Source organism: Salmo salar, chromosome 29, assembly GCF_965601325.2.
Source record: "Salmo salar chromosome 29, fSalSal1, whole genome shotgun sequence".
NCBI lineage: Eukaryota > Metazoa > Chordata > Actinopteri > Salmoniformes > Salmonidae > Salmo > Salmo salar.
The window spans coordinates 42,800,232-42,824,989 of NC_138319.1; the positions used below are offsets into that span (position 1 = coordinate 42,800,232).

The 24,758-nt window shown below is 41.7% G+C and overlaps 1 protein-coding gene and 1 long non-coding RNA gene across 3 annotated transcripts; one reads left to right on the forward strand and one right to left on the reverse strand.

The window, feature by feature from the left end:
- The first annotated feature begins 2,825 nt into the window (after window positions 1–2,825).
- Window positions 2,826–4,010, forward strand: LOC145865808 (uncharacterized). The gene is made up of 2 exons (XR_014383104.1): window positions 2,826–3,450; window positions 3,483–4,010. It is a non-coding gene; the product is annotated as an uncharacterized LOC145865808 (long non-coding RNA).
- Window positions 4,011–4,197: 187 nt separating this feature from the next.
- On the reverse strand, window positions 4,198–16,222 carry myd88 (MYD88 innate immune signal transduction adaptor). Of its 2 annotated transcripts, NM_001136545.1 has the most exon segments (5): window positions 4,837–5,361; window positions 10,420–10,511; window positions 12,697–12,877; window positions 15,189–15,311; window positions 15,720–16,222. In NM_001136545.1, coding segments are annotated over 5 exon segments (852 nt in total). In that variant the 5' UTR covers window positions 16,021–16,222; the 3' UTR covers window positions 4,837–5,206.
- Window positions 16,223–24,758: the final 8,536 nt, after the last annotated feature.

Here is a 24,758-nt window from a genome sequence, read left to right on the forward strand (position 1 = left end):
AATATCCAGGCTGTAATGGAAACTAATGGGACTGTAGAGACTGTTAGCATTAATATCCAGGCTGTAATGGAAACTAATGGGACTGTAGTGACTGTGTTGGTATTAATATCCAGGCTGTAATGGAAACTAATGGGACTGTAGAGACTGTTAGCATTAATATCCAGGCTGTAATGGAAACTAATGGGACTGTAGAGACTGTGTTGGTATTAATATCCAGGCTGTAATGGAAACTAATGGGACTGTAGAGACTGTTAGCATTAATATCCAGGCTGTAATGGAAACTAATGGGACTGTAGAGACTGTTAGCATTAATATCCAGGCTGTAATGGAAACTAATGGGACTGTAGAGACTGTGTTGGCATTAATATCCAGGCTGTAATGGAAACTAATGGGACTGTAGTGACTGTTAGCATTAATATCCAGGCTGTAATGGAAACTAATGGGACTGTAGTGACGTGTTGGTATTAATATCCAGGCTGTAATGGAAACTAATGGGACTGTAGAGACTGTTAGCATTAATATCCAGGCTGTAATGGAAACTAATGGGACTGTAGAGACTGTTGGCATTAATATCCAGGCTGTAATGGAAACTAATGGGACTGTAGAGACTGTTAGCATTAATATCCAGGCTGTAATGGAAACTAATGGGACTGTAGAGACTGTTAGCATTAATATCCAGGCTGTAATGGAAACTAATGGGACTGTAGAGACTGTTAGCATTAATATCCAGGCTGTAATGGAAACTAATGGGACTGTAGAGACTGTTAGCATTAATATCCAGGCTGTAATGGAAACTAATGGGACTGTAGTGACTGTTAGCATTAATATCCAGGCTGTAATGGAAACTAATGGGACTGTAGAGACTGTTAGCATTAATATCCAGGCTGTAATGGAAACTAATGGGACTGTAGTGACTGTGTTAGCATTAATATCCAGGCTGTAATGGAAACTAATGGGACTGTAGTGACTGTTAGCATTAATATCCAGGCTGTAATGGAAACTAATGGGACTGTAGTGACTGTTAGCATTAATATCCAGGCTGTAATGGAAACTAATGGGACTGTAGAGACTGTTAGCATTAATATCCAGGCTGTAATGGAAACTAATGGGACTGTAGTGACTGTTAGCATTAATATCCAGGCTGTAATGGAAACTAATGGGACTGTAGTGACTGTTAGCATTAATATCCAGGCTGTAATGGAAACTAATGGGACTGTAGAGACTGTTAGCATTAATATCCAGGCTGTAATGGAAACTAATGGGACTGTAGTGACTGTTAGCATTAATATCCAGGCTGTAATGGAAACTAATGGGACTGTAGTGACTGTGTTAGCATTAATATCCAGGCTGTAATGGAAACTAATGGGACTGTAGAGACTGTTAGCATTAATATCCAGGCTGTAATGGAAACTAATGGGACTGTAGTGACTGTTAGCATTAATATCCAGGCTGTAATGGAAACTAATGGGACTGTAGAGACTGTTAGCATTAATATCCAGGCTGTAATGGAAACTAATGGGACTGTAGAGACTGTGTTGGCATTAATATCCAGGCTGTAATGGAAACTAATGGGACTGTAGTGACTGTTAGCATTAATATCCAGGCTGTAATGGAAACTAATGGGACTGTAGAGACTGTGTTGGTATTAATATCCAGGCTGTAATGGAAACTAATGGGACTGTAGTGACTGTTAGCATTAATATCCAGGCTGTAATGGAAACTAATGGGACTGTAGTGACTGTTAGCATTAATATCCAGGCTGTAATGGAAACTAATGGGACTGTAGTGACTGTTAGCATTAATATCCAGGCTGTAATGGAAACTAATGGGACTGTAGTGACTGTGTTGGTATTAATATCCAGGCTGTAATGGAAACTAATGGGACTGTAGAGACTGTTAGTATTAATATCCAGGCTGTAATGGAAACTAATGGGACTGTAGTGACTGTTAGCATTAATATCCAGGCTGTAATGGAAACTAATGGGACTGTAGAGACTGTTAGCATTAATATCCAGGCTGTAATGGAAACTAATGGGACTGTAGAGACTGTTAGCATTAATATCCAGGCTGTAATGGAAACTAATGGGACTGTAGAGACTGTTAGCATTAATATTCAGGCTGTAATGGAAACTAATGGGACTGTAGTGACTGTTAGCATTAATATCCAGGCTGTAATGGAAACTAATGGGACTGTAGTGACTGTGTTGGTATTAATATCCAGGCTGTAATGGAAACTAATGGGACTGTAGAGACTGTTAGCATTAATATCCAGGCTGTAATGGAAACTAATGGGACTGTAGAGACTGTTGGCATTAATATCCAGGCTGTAATGGAAACTAATGGGACTGTAGTGACTGTTAGCATTAATATTCAGGCTGTAATGGAAACTAATGGGACTGTAGTGACTGTTAGCATTAATATCCAGGCTGTAATGGAAACTAATGGGACTGTAGAGACTGTTAGCATTAATATCCAGGCTGTGAACTACGTTTCTATTCAAGCGTTGATTGACATGATAATGGACCAATAGTATTGAACATGGAATCATGTAGTAACCAAAAAATTGTTAACCACATTAAAATACATCAGAACAGGTGTGCCTTGTTAAAAGTTAATTTGTGGAATTTCTTTCCTTCTTAATGTGTTTGAGCCAATCAGTTGTGTTGTGACAAGGTAGGGGTGGTATACAGTAGATGGCCCTATTTGGTAAAAGACCAAGTCCATATTATGGGAAGAACAGCTCAAATAAGCAAAGAGAAACAACAGTCCATCATTACTTTAAGACATGAAGGTCAGTCAATACGGAAAATGTCAAAAACTTTTAAAGTTTCTTCAAGTGCAGTCGTAAAAACCATCAAGCGCTATGATGAAACTGACTCTAATGAGGACCGCCACAGGAAAGGAAGACCCAGAGTTACAGTGAGGGGAAAAAAGTATTTGATCCCCTGCTGATTTTGTATGTTTGCCCACTGACAAAGAAATGATCAGTCTATAATTTTAATGGTAGGTTTATTTGAACAGTGAGAGACAGAATAACAACAAAAAAAATCCAGAAAAACGCACGTCAAAAATGTTATAAAATGACATCATGGAATGATCTGTACCAGAGGTTACTCAGGTATGTATAGACTGGTACAGGTATGTATAGACTGGTACTGTAGGTTACTCAGGTATGTATAGACTGGTACAGGTATGTATAGACTGGTACTGTAGGTTACTCAGGTATGTATAGACTGGTACTGTAGGTTACTCAGGTATGTATAGACTGGTACAGGTATGTATAGACTGGTACTGTAGGTTACTCAGGTATGTATAGACTGGTACAGGTATGTATAGACTGGTACAGGTATGTATAGACTGGTACTGTAGGTTACTCAGGTATGTATAGACTGGTACAGGTATGTATAGACTGGTACTGTAGGTTACTCAGGTATGTATAGACTGGTACAGGTATGTATAGACTGGTACTGTAGGATACTCAGGTATGTATAGACTGGTACAGGTATGTATAGACTGGTACTGTAGGTTACTCAGGTATGTATAGACTGGTACTGTAGGTTAGTAGCCAGTAGCCCTACTGTGGTACTGCTGGACCAGGCCACCTTGTGGTACTGCTGGACCAGGCCCTACTGTGGTAATGCTGGACCAGGCCCTACTGTGGTACTGCCGGACCATACCACCCTGTGGTACTGCCGGACCAGGCCCTACTGTGGTACTGCCGGACCAGGCCCTACTGTGGTACTGCCGGACCAGGCCCTACTGTGGTACTGCCGGACCAGGCCCTACTGTGGTACTGCCGGACCATACCACCCTGTGGTACTGCCGGACCAGGCCCTACTGTGGTACTGCCGGACCAGGCCCTACTGTGGTACTGCCGGACCAGGCCCTACTGTGGTACTGCCGGACCAGGCCCTACTGTGGTACTGCCGGACCATACCACCCTGTGGTACTGCCGGACCAGGCCCTACTGTGGTACTGCCGGACCAGGCCCTACTGTGGTACTGCCGGACCAGACCACCCTGTGGTACTGCCGGACCAGGCCCTACTGTGGTACTGCCGGACCAGGCCCTACTGTGGTACTGCCGGACCAGGCCCTACTGTGGTACTGCCGGACCAGGCCACCCTGTGTGACTCATTAGCTACAATCCTGAAAGTAATTGTCATGCCATATAGGAAGTACGTTGGTAGACAGGAAGCTTAATAAAGATGGTTTTTTTAATTGAAAAACAGAGCAGATGAAATGGAGAAACACAAAATGTACATCCAGTAGTTACCATAGAAACAGTCACATGATGCTTTTGGAAATGTCCAGTTACATCACTGACAAAGTCCCTTATCACTTGCTGTCCTTCTCCCATTTCTTAACATTTTTTTTACAGTATCGGTAGATTTATACAGCTTTATAAAGTATGGTGAATGTACCAGGTGTCAGTCAGACTCTCTGCTCTGTACTGAAACAGGCCAACAAGACAGGAGGAAGTCACAGGGTGATCAATCTCTCATCTGAGGAGACAACATGGCCGACAAGACAGGAGGAAGTCACAGGGTGATCAATCTCTCATCTGAGGAGACAACATGGCCGACAAGACAGGAGGAAGTCACAGGGTGATCAATCTCTCATCTGAGGAGACAACATGGCCGACAAGACAGGAGGAAGGAGGATATGGAAACTAAAGAGCTGACCCGTCAGATAAACAAATAGCTAAATAATTGTAAAATGTGTTATCAACCAAGCAGACATCTGATCTATACAATATTCTTAACAGGTGAAAAATTGCAATATATAAAAAAAACACCAGCATTTATTCATTCAGGTTGATATTTGGTCCAAATGAGCGATGGGGCTCAGAATGAAATCTCATATTAATAAAAACATATAAAACGTTTTCGATGGAATGAAATCTCATATTAAACCCGAATCAATATATCAGTGATGAGAACAACAGGAGGGAAGTACCCCAGGAACCCCACCTGTGGTTTCAAAAAACTGCTACAAGTCTCATCTATATGTGTTCAAAGTAGTATATACAATACACAAACTGTTCTAACTAAGAAATGAATGAATATAAAATAGGAATCAATATAAAAATATGTCAACTAAACTGTGGTGATCAGTACCACCGATCTGACATGTGCTCTTCCTGTTCATGCTGTAGAGGGGCAGGCCCTCTGTGATGATTGGTTGCTGTAAGTCTGTATGAACCAATCAGGGCAGGGAGAGGGCCCTGGCGAGGCGGACCCAGAACCAGGACTGTGTACAGGGTCGTGTGTAGTCACACACCGTCAGGAACCTCAGGATACTGGGGAAAGGTTTCTTCATAGACCTATATTTCACAGGGATCAGTCGCTTGCTCCGGGCACCTGGGAGAGGATTCAGAGAGGAGAGAGATGCTAAATCAAGCTGCAGATAATATGACAACAACCTACCATGACATGAATATGACACAACAACCTACCATGACATTAATATGACAACAACCTACCATGACATTAATATGACAACAACCTACCATGACATTAATATGACAACATCCTACCATGGCATTAATATGACAACAACCTACCATGGCATTAATATGACAACAACCTACCATGGCATTAATATGACACTACAACAACCTACCATGGCATTAATATGACAACAACCTACCATGGCATTAATATGACAACAACCTACCATGGCATTAATATGACAACATCCTACCATGAAATTAATATGACAACAACCTACCATGGCATTAATATGACACAACAACCTACCATGACATTAATATGACAGCATCCTACCATGGCATTAATATGACAACATCCTACCATGAAATTAATATGACAACAACCTACCATGGCGTTAATATGACACTACAACAACCTACCATGACATTAATATGACAACAACCTACCATGGCATTAATATGACACAACAACCTACCATGACATTAATATGACAACATCCTACCATGGCATTAATATGACAACATCCTACCATGGCATTAATATGACAACAACCTACCATGGCATTAATATGACACTACAACAACCTACCATTAAATTAATATGACAACAACCTACCATGACATTAATATGACAACATCCTACCATGATATTAATATGACAACAACTACCATCACATTAATATGACAACAACCTACCATGACATTAATATGACACTACAACAACCTACCATGACATTAATATGACAACAACCTACCATGACATTAATATGACAACATCCTACCATGATATTAATATGACAACAACTACCATCACATTAATATGACAACAACCTACCATGACATTAATATGACACTACAACAACCTACCATGACATTAATATGACAACAACCTACCATGACATTAATATGACAACAACCTACCATGACATTAATATGACAACAACCTACCATGACATTAATATGACAACATCCTACCATGGCATTAATATGACAACAACCTACAATGGCATTAATATGACAACAACCTACCATGGCATTAATATGACAACAACCTACCATGGCATTAATATGACAACAACCTACCATGGCATTAATATGACAACATCCTACCATGGCATTAATATGACAACAACCTACCATGGCATTAATATGACAACAACCTACCATGAAATTAATATGACAACAACCTACCATGACATTAATATGACACTACAACAACCTACCATGAAATTAATATGACAACAACCTACCATGACATTAATATGACACAACAACCTACCATGACATTAATATGACACAACAACCTACCATGACATTAATATGACAACAACCTGCCATGACATTAATATGACAACAACCTGCCATGACATTAATATGACAACAACCTACCATGACATTAATATGACAACAACCTACCATGACATTAATATGACACAACAACAACCTACCATGACAATAATATGACAACAACCTACCATGACATTAATATGACAACAACCTACCATGACATTAATATGACAACATCCTACCATGGCATTAATATGACAACAACCTACCATGAAATTAATATGACAACAACCTACCATGACATTAATATGACACAACAACAACCTACCATGACATTAATATGACACAACAACAACCTACCATGACATTAATATGACACTACAACAACCTGCCATGACATTAATATGACACTACAACAACCTGCCATGACATTAATATGACAACAACCTACCATGACATTAATATGACACTACAACAACCTACCATGACATTAATATGACAACAACCTGCCATGACATTAATATGACAACAACCTACCATGGCATTAATATGACACTACAACAACCTACCATGACATTAATATGACAACAACCTACCATGGCATTAATATGACAACAACCTGCCATGACATTAATATGACACTACAACAACCTACCATGACATTAATATGACACTACAACAACCTACCATGACATTAATATGACAACAACCTACCATGACATTAATATGACAACAACCTGCCATGACATTAATATGACAACAACCTACCATGACATTAATATGAAAACAATCTACCATGACATTAATATGACAACAACCTGCCATGACATTAATATGACACTAAAACAACCTACCATGACATTAATATGACAACAACCTACCATGAAATTAATATGACAACAACCTACCATGAAATTAATATGACAACAACCTACCATGACATTAATATGACAACAACCTACCATGGCATTAATATGACAACATCCTACCATGGCATTAATATGACAACAACCTACCATGGCATTAATATGACAACAACCTACCATGACATTAATATGACAACAACCTACCATGACATTAATATGACAACAACCTACCATGACATTAATATGACAACATCCTACCATGGCATTAATATGACAACAACCTACCATGACATTAATATGACACTACAACAACCTACCATGACATTAATATGACAACAACCTACCATGACATTAATATGACAACAACCTACCATGACATTAATATGACAACAACCTACCATGACATTAATATGACAACATCCTACCATGGCATTAATATGACAACAACCTACAATGGCATTAATATGACAACAACCTACCATGGCATTAATATGACAACAACCTACCATGGCATTAATATGACAACAACCTACCATGGCATTAATATGACAACATCCTACCATGGCATTAATATGACAACAACCTACCATGGCATTAATATGACAACAACCTACCATGAAATTAATATGACAACAACCTACCATGACATTAATATGACACTACAACAACCTACCATGAAATTAATATGACAACAACCTACCATGACATTAATATGACACAACAACCTACCATGACATTAATATGACACAACAACCTACCATGACATTAATATGACAACAACCTGCCATGACATTAATATGACAACAACCTGCCATGACATTAATATGACAACAACCTACCATGACATTAATATGACAACAACCTACCATGACATTAATATGACACAACAACAACCTACCATGACAATAATATGACAACAACCTACCATGACATTAATATGACAACAACCTACCATGACATTAATATGACAACATCCTACCATGGCATTAATATGACAACAACCTACCATGAAATTAATATGACAACAACCTACCATGACATTAATATGACACAACAACAACCTACCATGACATTAATATGACACAACAACAACCTACCATGACATTAATATGACACTACAACAACCTGCCATGACATTAATATGACACTACAACAACCTGCCATGACATTAATATGACAACAACCTACCATGACATTAATATGACACTACAACAACCTACCATGACATTAATATGACAACAACCTGCCATGACATTAATATGACAACAACCTACCATGGCATTAATATGACACTACAACAACCTACCATGACATTAATATGACAACAACCTACCATGGCATTAATATGACAACAACCTGCCATGACATTAATATGACACTACAACAACCTACCATGACATTAATATGACACTACAACAACCTACCATGACATTAATATGACAACAACCTACCATGACATTAATATGACAACAACCTGCCATGACATTAATATGACAACAACCTACCATGACATTAATATGAAAACAATCTACCATGACATTAATATGACAACAACCTGCCATGACATTAATATGACACTAAAACAACCTACCATGACATTAATATGACAACAACCTACCATGAAATTAATATGACAACAACCTACCATGAAATTAATATGACAACAACCTACCATGACATTAATATGACAACAACCTACCATGGCATTAATATGACAACATCCTACCATGGCATTAATATGACAACAACCTACCATGGCATTAATATGACAACAACCTACCATGACATTAATATGACAACAACCTACCATGACATTAATATGACAACAACCTACCATGACATTAATATGACAACATCCTACCATGGCATTAATATGACAACAACCTACCATGACATTAATATGACACTACAACAACCTACCATGACATTAATATGACAACAACCTACCATGACATTAATATGACAACAACCTACCATGACATTAATATGACAACAACCTACCATGACATTAATATGACAACAACCTACCATGACATTAATATGACACTACAACAACCTACCATGACGTTAATATGACAACAACCTACCATGACATTAATATGACAACAACCTACCATGGCATTAATATGACAACAACCTACCATGACATTAATATGACAACAACCTACCATGACATTAATATGACACTACAACAACCTACCATGACATTAATATGACAACAAGCTACCATGACATTAATATGACAACAACCTACCATGACATTAATATGACAACAACCTACCATGACATTAACATGGAGAAAAGCAACAGGAAATGGTAAGAGGTCACAGACATGATCTACCACAAGATCTTAAAATACCTACAGAGCAACAACATGTTACTGAGTGAAAGACTTACCAGGACAGAGACTTACCAGGACAGAGACTTACCAGGACAGAGACTTACCAGGACAGAGACATACCAGGACAGAGACATACCAGGACAGAGACATACCAGGACAGAGACATACCAGGACAGAGACTTACCAGGACAGAGACTTACCAGGACAGAGACGTACCAGGACAGAGACGTACCAGGACAGAGACTTACCAGGACAGAGACTTACCAGGACAGAGACTTACCAGGACAGAGACATACCAGGACAGAGACGTACCAGGACAGAGACGTACCAGGACAGAGACTTACCAGGACAGAGACTTACCAGGACAGAGACTTACCAGGACAGAGACATACCAGGACAGAGACATACCAGGACAGAGACGTACCAGGACAGAGACTTACCAGGACAGAGACTTACCAGGACAGAGACTTACCAGGACAGAGACTGAGGGCAAACTTTGTCTGGAAGTCACAGGCATCACTGTCCAGGTACTCATCAGATATCACCACCACCATCCTTTTACACCTACAGATAAACAAAATACATTATTATCCAGCCATAACCACCTATACAGATCAACAACATGCAGTATTATCCAGCCATAACCACCTATACAGATCAACAACATGCAGTATTATGCAGCCATAACCACCTATACAGATCAACAACATGCAGTATTATCCAGCCGTAACCACCTATACAGATCAACAACATGCAGTATTATCCAGCCGTAACCACCTATACAGATCAACAACATGCAGTATTATCCAGCCGTAACCACCTATACAGATCAACAACATGCAGTATTATCCAGCCGTAACCACCTATACAGATCAACAACATGCAGTATTATCCAGCCGTAACCACCTATACAGATCAACAACATGCAGTATTATCCAGCCATAACCACCTATACAGATCAACAACATGCAGTATTATCCAGCCGTAACCACCTATACAGATCAACAACATGCAGTATTATCCAGCCGTAACCACCTATACAGATCAACAACATGCAGTATTATCCAGCCATAACCACCTATACAGATCAACAACATGCAGTATTATCCAGCCATAACCACCTATACAGATCAACAACATGCAGTATTATCCAGCCGTAACCACCTATACAGATCAACAACATGCAGTATTATCCAGCCATAACCACCTATACAGATCAACAACATGCAGTATTATCCAGCCATAACCACCTATACAGATCAACAACATGCAGTATTATCCAGCCGTAACCACCTATACAGATCAACAACATGCAGTATTATCCAGCCGTAACCACCTATACAGATCAACAACATGCAGTATTATCCAGCCATAACCACCTATACAGATCAACAACATGCAGTATTATCCAGCCATAACCACCTATACAGATCAACAACATGCAGTATTATCCAGCCGTAACCACCTATACAGATCAACAACATGCAGTATTATCCAGCCATAACCACCTATACAGATCAACAACATGCAGTATTATCCAGCCATAACCACCTATACAGATCAACAACATGCAGTATTATCCAGCCATAACCACCTATACAGATCAACAACATGCAGTATTATCCAGCCATAACCACCTATACAGATCAACAACATGCAGTATTATCCAGCCGTAACCACCTATACAGATCAACAACATGCAGTATTATCCAGCCGTAACCACCTATACAGATCAACAACATGCAGTATTATCCAGCCATAACCACCTATACAGATCAACAACATGCAGTATTATCCAGCCGTAACCACCTATACAGATCAACAACATGCAGTATTATCCAGCCATAACCACCTATACAGATCAACAACATGCAGTATTATCCAGCCGTAACCACCTATACAGATCAACAACATGCAGTATTATCCAGCCATAACCACCTATACAGATCAACAACATGCAGTATTATCCAGCCGTAACCACCTATACAGATCAACAACATGCAGTATTATCCAGCCATAACCACCCATACAGATCAACAACATGCAGTATTATCCAGCCATAACCACCCATACAGATCAACAACATGCAGTATTATCCAGCCATAACCACCTATACAGATCAACAACATGCAGTATTATCCAGCCGTAACCACCTATACAGATCAACAACATGCAGTATTATCCAGCCGTAACCACCTATACAGATCAACAACATGCAGTATTATCCAGCCGTAACCACCTATACAGATCAACAACATGCAGTATTATCCAGCCATAACCACCTATACAGATCAACAACATGCAGTATTATCCAGCCATAACCACCTATACAGATCAACAACATGCAGTATTATCCAGCCGTAACCACCTATACAGATCAACAACATGCAGTATTATCCAGCCGTAACCACCTATACAGATCAACAACATGCAGTATTATCCAGCCGTAACCACCTATACAGATCAACAACATGCAGTATTATCCAGCCATAACCACCTATACAGATCAACAACATGCAGTATTATCCAGCCGTAACCACCTATACAGATCAACAACATGCAGTATTATCCAGCCGTAACCACCTATACAGATCAACAACATGCAGTATTATCCAGCCGTAACCACCACCCTCAGCTGTAGCATGCTTTTGCATAGCAGAACCCATCTCTTGAGCTAATAAAATGCTGAAAACACGAGGATGAACCATTAAACAGCCTGTGGCGTTGCCTAAGAGAGGCCTCGACCTGCCTCTTCTCGATGAGTTCGCTGGTGATGGTCCAGACACACGATCCAGGCAGGACGTCCCGGTCAAACACACACAGCTTCAACTTGTGGTCCGTCTGCTCTAACTGCTGGATCATCTCATGGACAAAGTCAAAGTCACTCTGACAGTAGCAGATGAAGGCGTCAAACAGCTCCGGTATACCCCCTGGTGAGGGGAGAGAGAGGAGAGAGAGGAGAGAGTTGACTCAACATCAGGAGACAGAGGAGAGAGAGGACTCAACATCAGGAGACAGAGGAGAGAGAGGACTCAACATCAGGAGACAGAGGAGAGAGAGGACTCAACATCAGGAGACAGAGGAGAGAGAGGACTCAACATCAGGAGACAGAGGAGAGAGAGGACTCAACAGGAGACAGAGGAGAGAGAGGACTCATCAGGAGACAGAGGAGAGAGAGGACTCAACATCAGGAGACAGAGGAGAGAGAGGACTCAACATCAGGAGACAGAGGAGAGAGAGGACTCAACATCAGGAGACAGAGGAGAGAGAGGACTCAACATCAGGAGACAGAGGAGAGAGAGGACTCAACATCAGGAGACAGAGGAGAGAGAGGACTCAACATCAGGAGACAGAGGAGAGAGAGGACTCAACATCAGGAGACAGAGGAGAGAGAGGACTCAACATCAGGAGACAGAGGAGAGAGAGGACTCAACATCAGGAGACAGAGGAGAGAGAGGACTCAACATCAGGAGACAGAGGAGAGAGAGGACTCAACAGGAGACAGAGGAGAGAGAGGACTCAACAGGAGACAGAGGAGAGAGAGGACTCAACAGGAGACAGAGGAGAGAGAGGACTCAACATCAGGAGACAGAGGAGAGAGAGGACTCAACATCAGGAGACAGAGGAGAGAGAGGACTCACATCAGGAGACAGAGGAGAGAGAGGACTCAACATCAGGAGACAGAGGAGAGAGGACTCAACATCAGGAGACAGAGGAGAGAGAGGACTCAACATCAGGAGACAGAGGAGAGAGGACTCAACATCAGGAGACAGAGGAGAGAGAGGACTCAACATCAGGAGACAGAGGAGAGAGGACTCAACATCAGGAGACAGAGGACTCAACATCAGGAGACAGAGGAGAGAGAGGACTCAACATCAGGAGACAGAGGAGAGAGAGGACTCAACATCAGGAGACAGAGGAGAGAGAGGACTCAACATCAGGAGACAGAGGAGAGAGAGGACTCAACATCAGGAGACAGAGGAGAGAGAGGACTCAACATCAGGAGACAGAGGAGAGAGAGGACTCACATCAGGAGACAGAGGAGAGAGAGGACTCAACATCAGGAGACAGAGGAGAGAGGACTCAACATCAGGAGACAGAGGAGAGAGAGGACTCAACATCAGGAGACAGAGGAGAGAGGACTCAACATCAGGAGACAGAGGAGAGAGAGGACTCAACAGGAGACAGAGGAGAGAGGACTCAACATCAGGAGACAGAGGAGAGAGGACTCAACATCAGGAGACAGAGGGAGAGAGGACTCAACATCAGGAGACAGAGGAGAGAGAGGACTCATCATCAGGAGACAGAGGAGAGAGAGGACTCATCATCAGGAGACAGAGGAGAGAGAGGACTCATCAGGTAATAAACTGTCCTAAATATTAACACTGGTGCATAATGGCCAGAGACAAGCTGCTTCCATTGCAGAAGGCTGTTTGCATGTTCAGGGAAGAATATTCCATATGACTATAGTCTATCTACTTAGTAATGTTGTGATCAGCAGAGTTGATATAGTCACCATGCTACTGACCGGTGAATGTAATACTGGTGTTGTGTGGAGCGGCAGGTAGCCGAGCGGTAAAAGAGATAGGCCAGCAACCAGAGGATTGCCAGTTCGAATCCCGGGTCTGACAGGAAAAATCTGTCGGGCAGTGAGCTAGCAACCAACCATAGGGTTGCTGGGTATCAAATCCTAAATGCCATTGCCTGCCATTGTGCCATTGAGCAAGGCACTTAACCTCCCCACAACTACCGCTCCACGGGCGCCCAGTATGTCTGTCATTCAGAGGGGGATCAGCATAAAGCGGAAGTCCGATTTTGATTTGGAGCTTGTGTACATTTGACCAAATAAAGTAATCTCAACTACAGAGCAATAGTTTGTAACACTAGTGTTTATTATTGGATAGTAATGTACTACAGACAATAAAACACATGGTTATTACCTTCTGGGTCGTCCTCCAGGGCAATAAAACACATGGTTATTACCTTCTGGGTCGTCCTCCAGGGCAATAAAACACATGGTTATTACCTTCTGGGTCGTCCTCCAGGGCAATAAAACACATGGTTATTACCTTCTGGGTCGTCCTCCAGGGCAATAAAACACATGGTTATTACCTTCTGGGTCGTCCTCCAGGGCAATAAAACACATGGTTATTACCTTCTGGGTCGTCCTCCAGGGCGATAAAACACATGGTTATTACTTTCTGGGTCGTCCTCCAGGGCAATAAAACACATGGTTATTACCTTCTGGGTCGTCCTCCAGGGTGATGCCTTGTCTTTCCTGGGTTTTGGGGACACAGCTGTCCACCTCAGGGACCTGGAGTGGGGGTTCATTCTGTCTCTCTATGTACCTCCTACAGTCCTCCTCTATACACACACACACACACACACACACACACACACACACACACACACACACACACACACACACACACACACACACACACACACACAGAGGTGTGCACATACACCCAGACATACCCAGAAATACACACACACACACACACACACACACACACACACACACACACAGAGAGGCGTGCAGATACACCCAGACATACCCAGAAATACACACACACACACACACACACACACACACACACACGGGTCAAGTTACTCAGCAATTATTTCAATATTACGTCATCATAATTAATGACCCTTCAACTAAAGGTTATTATAACATGGCTGTAATAACACATTTCAGAATCCACATACAGGTTTCACTCATCTTTTAAAGGTGATATTATTTAGCTGTAAAAAGCAGAGTTAACCTACCAATGAGATCTCGGAGATCTTCCACAACGTCTTTTCTATCCACGTTATCCAGAATGGAAAGTAACTTTCCAACTTTAGCTCCGGGACAACGTGCTTGCCAGTCCTCCAGAATCCTCCGTGTTGGGTCCAGGCAATCCTCGTAATTCTTGATCTCTAAATAAGAGAAGCCCATGTTTTCTGCGACAGACATCCAGTCTGATGCCACAGTGTTTCTGGGATTTAAAAACAGTCCCAGTCTTTTTCTCACGTTGATATTCAGCGCTCTCAGTGGAATATTCCACAGGTCTAAACTAGTTGACATATTCAGGGAACTTGGCGTTTCTGGTTATTATGAACGCGTAAAAATGTATACAAACTGAAACCGCTCCTTATACGAGTCAAATTACAGATATTTGATTCGTCATTTAATCCGTCAGAAATAGATGTGTCCAAACTAGAAGAATCGTTACGTTTCTGAGGGCTTCGGTTGTTGTGAAAGTTATTGATTGCATGTACTAGAAATGACTGAGGTTTCTGTAGAGGCCTGACCAGGGGGACGGACCGGGGAGGGACTGGCTGGCCCGGTGCCCCGGGTTGAGCGGAGATTTCTCTTAAGCACCAATGGAATGTTCGAAAATGAACAAATTTCAAAGCCGGGGTACCGGGCCATGCAGAACGAACTTCCCATTGACAGAGAATGAGGAAACGCTTTATCAAGACCTGTTTGCGTCACACACGGAAGAGACATGGTTTATTTACCCAGATTAGAAAAATCTACTTTTCGCTGAATTATGGAAATATTATTGTGTATGATATAGTTATATACAAGTTATACAATATAATTCATGTGGGCTGGTCATTTTTATAAATGGCATCTGTCAGTGTCTGGGCATTTCAGCACAGGTAATGTGCTCGCACCACAATTTTAGAGTTGTTTCAGGTCCTGTTACAGCTATTCCCCCTCCCCTCAGTCGCTACATTGGTGGCAGCAGTGGGATAATCCCCTCAGTCGCTACATTGGTGGCAGCAGTGGGATAATCCCCTCAGTCGCTACATTGGTGGCAGCAGTGGGATAATCCCCTCAGTCGCTACATTGGTGGCAGCAGTGGGATAATCCCCTCAGTCGCTACATTGGTGGCAGCAGTGGGATAATCCCCTCAGTCGCTACATTGGTGGCAGCAGTGGGATAATCCCCTCAGTCGCTACATTGGTGGCTGCAGTGGGATAATCACCTCAGTCGCTACATTGGGGGCAGCAGTGGGATAATCACCTCAATTGCTACATTGGTGGCAGCAGTGGGATAATCCTCTCTACGACACTACAGTGGTAGGCTTGATTACCAACAGCAACGAGACGGCCTATAGGGAAGAGGTGAGGGCCCTCGGAGTGGGGTGTCAGGAAAATAACCTCACATTCAATGTCAACAAAACAAAGGAGATGATCGTGGACTTCAGGAAACAGCAGAGGGAGCAGCCCCCCATCCACATCGATGGGACAGTAGTGGAGAAGGTGGAAAGTTTGGTCTACCCACACAGACAGTGTGGTGAAGAAGGCGCAGCAGCCCTCAGGAGGCTGAAGAAATTTGTCTTGTCACCTAAAACCCTCACAAACTTTTACAGATGCACAATCGAGAGCATCCTGTCGGGCTGTATCACTGCCTGGTATGGCAGCTGCTCCGCCCCCAACCGCAAGGCTCTCCAGAGGGTAGTGAGGTCTGCACAACGCATCACCGGGGGCAAACTACCTGCCATCCAGGACACCTACACCACCCGATGTCACAGGAAGGCCTAAAAGATCATCAAGGACATCAACCACCCGAGCCACTGCCTGTTCACCCCGCTACCATCCAGAAGGTGAGGTCAGTACAGGTGCATCAAAGCTGGAACCGAGAGACTGAAAAACAGCTTCTATCTCCAGGCCATCAGACTGATAAACAGCCATCACTAACACAGAGAGGCTGCTGCCAACATACTGACTCAACTCCAGCCACTTTAATAATGAAAAATTGGATGTAATAAATGTATCACTAGCCACTTTAAACAATGCCACTTTATATAATGTTTACATACCCTACAATACTCATCTCATATGTATATACTGTACCCTATACCATCTACTGCATCTTGCATATGCCATTCGGCCATCGCTCATCCATATATTTATATATAAATATTCTCATTCATTCCTTTACACTTGTGTGTATAAGGTAGTTGTTGTGAAATTGTTAGATTACTTGTTAGATATTACTGCATGGTCTGAACTAGAAGCACAAGCATTTCACTACACTCACATTAACATCTGCTAACCATATGTATGTGACCAATAAAATTTGATTTGATTTTGATATTAGAAGTGTTTCCTGTTGCATTTAGTCTGAGCATGGGGCGTTTCTTACCAGTTGAGAATGTGCTAGAGATGAATACATTAAACTGTATTTCAGTGGAAATGTTTCGCTTCCTTATTCTGATAAAGAGCCCTGAAATACAGAGCTGGCAGTGAGCCAGCTGCCGTCCTTCACTTCCTTCCTCCCTTATAGGAAACACAAAGACGCCTTACAGCATGTTACATATGAACCATTGGCTGCTTTTGTAGTAGAGAGTGGAAACACCAAACACAGGTACAACCTCGATTGGTTTCCTGGTTCTTCTTGACGTATCAGACACAACAAGATGACATGTATGAAACAGTTATATAGTTGGTAAAGAAATAAAAAATAAATAACATCAAATAGAAAATAGTCTTGGTGAGTATCTTGGCGTGAAGGCTGATCATTCAGACATGTCTATATTACCACATGATACATTCATTCAGCAGTGTATATATATATATGGTCAACACATTCAGCAGTATATGGTCAACACATTCAGCAGTATATGGTCAACACATTCAGCAGTATATGGTCAACACATTCAGCAGTATATATATACTGCTCAAAAAAATAAAGGGAACACTAAAACAACACATCCTAGATCTGAATGAATGAAATAATCTTATTAAATACTTTTTTCTTTACATAGTTGAATGTGCTGACAACAAAATCACACAAAAATAATCAATGGAAATCCAATTTATCAACCCATTGTCACGTCCTGGCCAGTATAAGGGTTAATTGTTATTGTAGTTTGGTCAGGACGTGGCAGAGGGTATTTGTTTTATGTGGTCCGGGGTGGTGTTTTGGTAAAAGGGTGTTTGATTTAGTATTTCCGGGTTTTTGGTTTATGGTCTATGTTTATGTATTTCTATGTGTAGTCTAGTAAGTGTGTTTCTATGTAGAGTTAATTGGGGTGGACTTCCAATTGAAGGCAGCTGTGTGGTGTTGCCCTTGATTGGAAGTCCTATATTAGTTGGGTGTGTTTGTCTGTGTGTTTGTGGGAGATTGTTCTGTGTTTAGCCGTGTGCCTTGACAGACTGTCTGTATATCGTTCGTTCACTTGTTTTGTTATTTTGGTGTTCATTTTGGGAAGTTAATAAACGTCAAGATGAGCTTACACATACCTGCTGCGTTTTGGTCCTCCATTACCGACGAAAACCGTGACACCCATGGAGGTCTGGATTTGGAGTCACACTCAAAATTAAAGTGGAAAACCACACTACAGGCTGATCCAACTTTGATGTAATGTCCTTAAAACAAGTCAAAATGAGGCTCGGTAGTGTGTGGGGCCTCCACGTGCCTGTATGACCTCCCTACAACGCCTGGGCATGCTCCTGATGAGGTGGCGGATGGTCTCCTGAGGGATCTCCTCCCAGACCTGGACTAAAGCATCCGCCAACTCCTGGACAGTCTGTGGTGCAACGTGGCGTTGGTGGATGGAGCGAGACATGATGTCCCAGATGTGCTCAATTGGATTCAGGTCTGGGGAACGGCAGGCCAGTCCATAGCATCAATGCCTTCCTCTTGCAGGAACTGCTGACACACTCCAGCCACATGAGGTCTAGCATTGTCTTGCATTAGGAGGAACCCAGGGCCAACCGCACCAGCATATGGTCTCACAAGGGGTCTGAGGATCTCATCTCGGTACCTAATGGCAGTCAGGCTACCTCTGGCGAGCACATGGAGGGCTGTGCGGCCCCCCAAAGAAATGCCACCCCACCATGACTGACCCACCGCCAAACCGGTCATGCTGGAGGATGTTGCAGGCAGCAGAACGTTCTCCACGGCGTCTCCAGACTCTGTCACGTCTGTCACGTGCTCAGTGTGAACCTGCTTTCATCTGTGAAGAGCACCGGGCGCCAGTGGCGAATTTGCCAATCTTGGTGTTCTCTGGCAAATGCCAAACGTCCTGCACGGTGTTGGGCTGTAAGCACAACCCCCACCTGTGGACGTCGGGCCCTCATAACACCCTCATGGAGTCTGTTTCTGACCGTTTTAGCAGACACATGCACATTTGTGGCCTGCTGGAGGTCATTTTGCAGGGCTCTGGCAGTGCTCCTCCTGCTCCTCCTTGCACAAAGGCGGAGGTAGCGGTCCTGCTGCTGGGTTGTTGCCCTCCTACGGCCTCCTCCACGTCTCCTGATGTACTGGCCTGTCTCCTGGTAGCGCCTCCATGCTCTGGACACTACGCTGACAGACACAGCAAACCTTCTTGCCACAGCTCGCATTGATGTGCCATCCTGGATGAGCTGCACTACCTGAGCCACTTGTGTGGGTTGTAGACTCCGTTTCATGCTACCACTAGAGTGAAAGCACCGCCAGCATTCAAAAGTGACCAAAACATCAGCCAGGAAGCATAGGAACTGAGAAGTGGTCTGTGATCTCCACCTGCAGAACCACTCCTTTATTGGGGGTGTCTTGCTAATTGCCTATAATTTCCACCTGTTGTTTATTCCATTTGCACAACAGCATGTGAAATGTATTGTCAATCAGTGTTGCTTCCTAAGTGGACAGCTTGATTTCACAGAAGTGTGATTGACTTGGAGTTACATTGTGTTGTTTAAGTGTTCCCTTTATTTTTTTGAGCAGTATATATATATATATATGGTCAACACATTCAGCAGTATATATATATGGTCAACACATTCAGCAGTATATATATATGGTCAACACATTCAGCAGTATATATATATATATGGTCAACACATTCAGCAGTATATATATATATATATGGTCCGCACATTCAGCATTATATGGTCAACACATTCAGCAGTATATATGGTCAACACATTCAGCAGTATATATGGTCAACACATTCAGCAGTATAGATATATGGTCCGCACATTCAGCATTATATGGTCAACACATTCAGCAGTATAGATATATGGTCCGCACATTCATCATTATATGGTCAACACATTCAGCAGTATATATTCATATGGTCAACACATTCAGCAGTATATATATATGGTCAACACATTCAGCAGTGTATATATATGGTCAACACATTCAGCAGTGTATATATATATATGGTCAACACATTCAGCAGTATATGGTCAACACATTCAGCAGTATATATATATATGTATATATATATATATGGTCAACACATTCAGCAGTGTATATATATGGTCAACACATTCAGCAGTATATATATATATGGTCAACACATTCAGCAGTATATATATATATATATATATATATATATATGGTCAACACATTCAGCAGTATATATATATATACATGGTCAACACATTCAGCAGTATATATATATATATATATATATATATGGTCAACACATTCAGCAGTATATATATATATATGGTCAACACATTCAGCAGACCAGGAGGCCGCTCCGTCTGCCCCTTCTACGGCGTCGTTGTTTTGGGTCGCCTGCTGGGATCCGATCCATTGTCCTGGGTGGTGGTCCAGACTGAGGATCTGCTTCGGGAAAGTCGTATTCCTGGTCGTAATGTCGGTGAGTTAACGTTGCTCTTATATCCAATAGTTCCTCCCGACTGTATGTAATACAACCTAAGATTAGCTGGGGTAACAATGTAAGAAATAACATAAAAAAACTAAATACTGCATAGTTTCTGTTGGGTCGCGTCAATTCGAATCTGGTATCAGAACAAAATAGTCAGCACATAGTAACTTCTGATTTCTTTGTACTTTAATTAATGCAAACACTTGAATGGTAAATATGTTGTTCGTATATACGGGCTCACTGTGACACCACGCAGGGCAGACAGAGAACTGGAATGACATCATAAGTTCTTCTTTAAGTACTTGACAGACTTAGTTCCCTCTCCCTGAGGGCCTGTCATAGTAGAGGCTTGGGTATGGTTTAGACTTACTCCAGCCTATCGTTGGTTGGCTCCCAACCTCTAGACGCACTCCCGTTTCCTGGCATAGCTATTGTCTCTGGTGGATGTCTCATCTTGTGACTGCACAATGCACAGTTCTCTAAAACCCTTAACACCCCCCCCCCTGCATATACCTTTCACCCATATCCTGTTATTGCTATTAATCTACAGAAAACCCTGTTTCTACAGCATCAGCATTCTGTCCACATGACCCACCATCACATGAGCCACTCCCTCTAACATACAGCAGTATTCAATTATCTATAGTTTATATACTTATTATTATAGCTTCTGTGTTATATTATATAGGTTATGCAAACAAATTGTTATATTATATAGGATATGCACACAAATAGTTGGTCAAACCCAAGAATGCGAAACGAGGCGGCCATCTCTGTCGGTGCCGGAAAAAAAACTTTATAACGTTCTTATCTTTCGCGTTATAACGTTCTTATCTTTCCCGTTATAACGTTCTTATCTTTCCCGTTATAACGTTCTTATCTTTCCCGTTATAACGTTCTTATCTTTCCCGTTATAACGTTCTTATCTTTCCCGTTATAACGTTCTTATCTTTCCCGTTATAACGTTCTTATCTTTCCCGTTATAACGTTCTTATCTTTCCCGTTATAATGTTCTTATCTTTCCCGTTATAACGTTCTTATCTTTCCCGTTATAATGTTCTTATCTTTCCCGTTATAACGTTCTTATCTTTCCCGTTATAACGTTCTTATCTTTCCCGTTATAACGTTCTTATCTTTCCCGTTATAATGTTCTTATCTTTCCCGTTATAATGTTCTTATCTTTCCCGTTATAATGTTCTTATCTTTCCCGTTATAACGTTCTTATCTTTCCCGTTATGTTATCTTTCTCGTTAGAATGAGATCATGGATGATTTCCTTGTAAGCAGTTATTTAATAATAACGTGATTTTATCAATACGCCACCATAGTAAAGAAACTAAGGCTATTAGAGTTGTTAAATAGTGAAAAGCCCTAATTATTTTTGTAAATGTAGAATGGAGCCAAGTGAGAAAGACAGACATCTTGGTTTTAGACATTTGATTTATTAACTTTATATGTAAAATGAACAAGAGATCAACAACAGAACACGTTTAATTCCAGCCTCTTCATCAACGGTAGAAGAACCCCAATCAAAAGCCTCTTACTGCAGACATACAGTCCAGACATACAGTCTATACATACAGTCCAGACATACAGTCTATACATATAGTACAGTCCAGACATACAGTCTATACATATAGTACAGTCCAGACATACAGTCTATACATATAGTACAGTCCAGACATACAGTCTATACATATAGTACAGTCCAGACATATAGTACAGACATACAGTCTATACATATAGTACAGTCCAGACATATAGTAGACATACAGTCCAGACATACAGTCTATACATATAGTACAGTCCAGACATACAGTCTATACATATAGTACAGACATACAGTCTATACATATAGTACAGTCCAGACATACAGTCTATACATATAGTACAGACATACAGTCTATACATATAGTACAGTCCAGACATATAGTAGACATACAGTCCAGACATACAGTCCAGACATACAGTCCAAACATATAATACAGACATATAGTACAGTATCTAGACTCTGGCATTGGGGCAGCACAGGCCTACATTACATTAGAATGTACAGTCACCACCTATTGTGCTTTATTAAATGCTGTTCCACCGTCAGGTGGATTATTAAACGGTGTTCCACCGTCAGGTGGTTTATTAAACGGTGTTCCACCGTCAGGTGGTTTATTAAACGGTGGTTTATTAAATGGTGTTCCACCATCAGGTGGTTTATTAAACGGTGGTTTATTAAATGCTGTTCCACCGTCAGGTGGATTATTAAACGGTGGTTTATTAAATGCTGTTCCACCGTCAGGTGGATTATTAAACGGTGTTCCACCGTCAGGTGGTTTATTAAACGGTGGTTTATTAAATGGTGTTCCACCATCAGGTGGTTTATTAAACGGTGGTTTATTAAATGCTGTTCCACCGTCAGGTGGTTTATTAAACGGTGTTCCACCGCCAGGTGGTTTATTAAACGGTGTTCCACCGTCAGGTGGTATATTAAACGGTGTTCAACCGTCAGGTGGTATATTAAACGGTGTTCCACCGTCAGGTGGTATATTAAATGGTGGTTTATTAAACGGTGGTTTATTAAACGGTGTTCCACCATCAGGTGGTTTATTAAATGGTGGTTTATTAAACGGTGTTCCACCGTCAGGTGGTTTATTAAACGGTGTTCCACCGTCAGGTGGTTTATTAAACGGTGTTCCACCGTCAGGTGGTTTATTAAACGGTGTTCCACCGTCAGGTGGTTTATTAAACGGTGTTCCACCGTCAGGTGGTTTATTAAACGGTGGTTTATTAAACGGTGGTTTATTAAACGGTGTTCCACCGTCAGGTGGTTAATTAAACGGTGTTCCACCGTCAGGTGGTTTATTAAACGGTGTTCCACCGTCAGGTGGTTTATTAAACGGTGTTCCACCGTCAGGTGGTTTATTAAATGGTGGGTTATTAAACGGTGTTCCACCGTCAGGTGGTTTATTAAACGGTGGTTTATTAAATGGTGATCCACCGTCAGGTGGTTTATTAGACGGTGTTCCATCGTCAGGTGGTTTATTAAACGGTGGTTAATTAAACGGTGTTCCACCGTCAGGTGGTTTATTAAACGGTGGTTTATTAAACGGTGTTCCACCGTCAGGTGGTTTATTAAACGGTGGTTTATTAAATGGTGATCCACCGTCAGGTGGTTTATTAAATGGTGGTTTATTAAACGGTGGTTTATT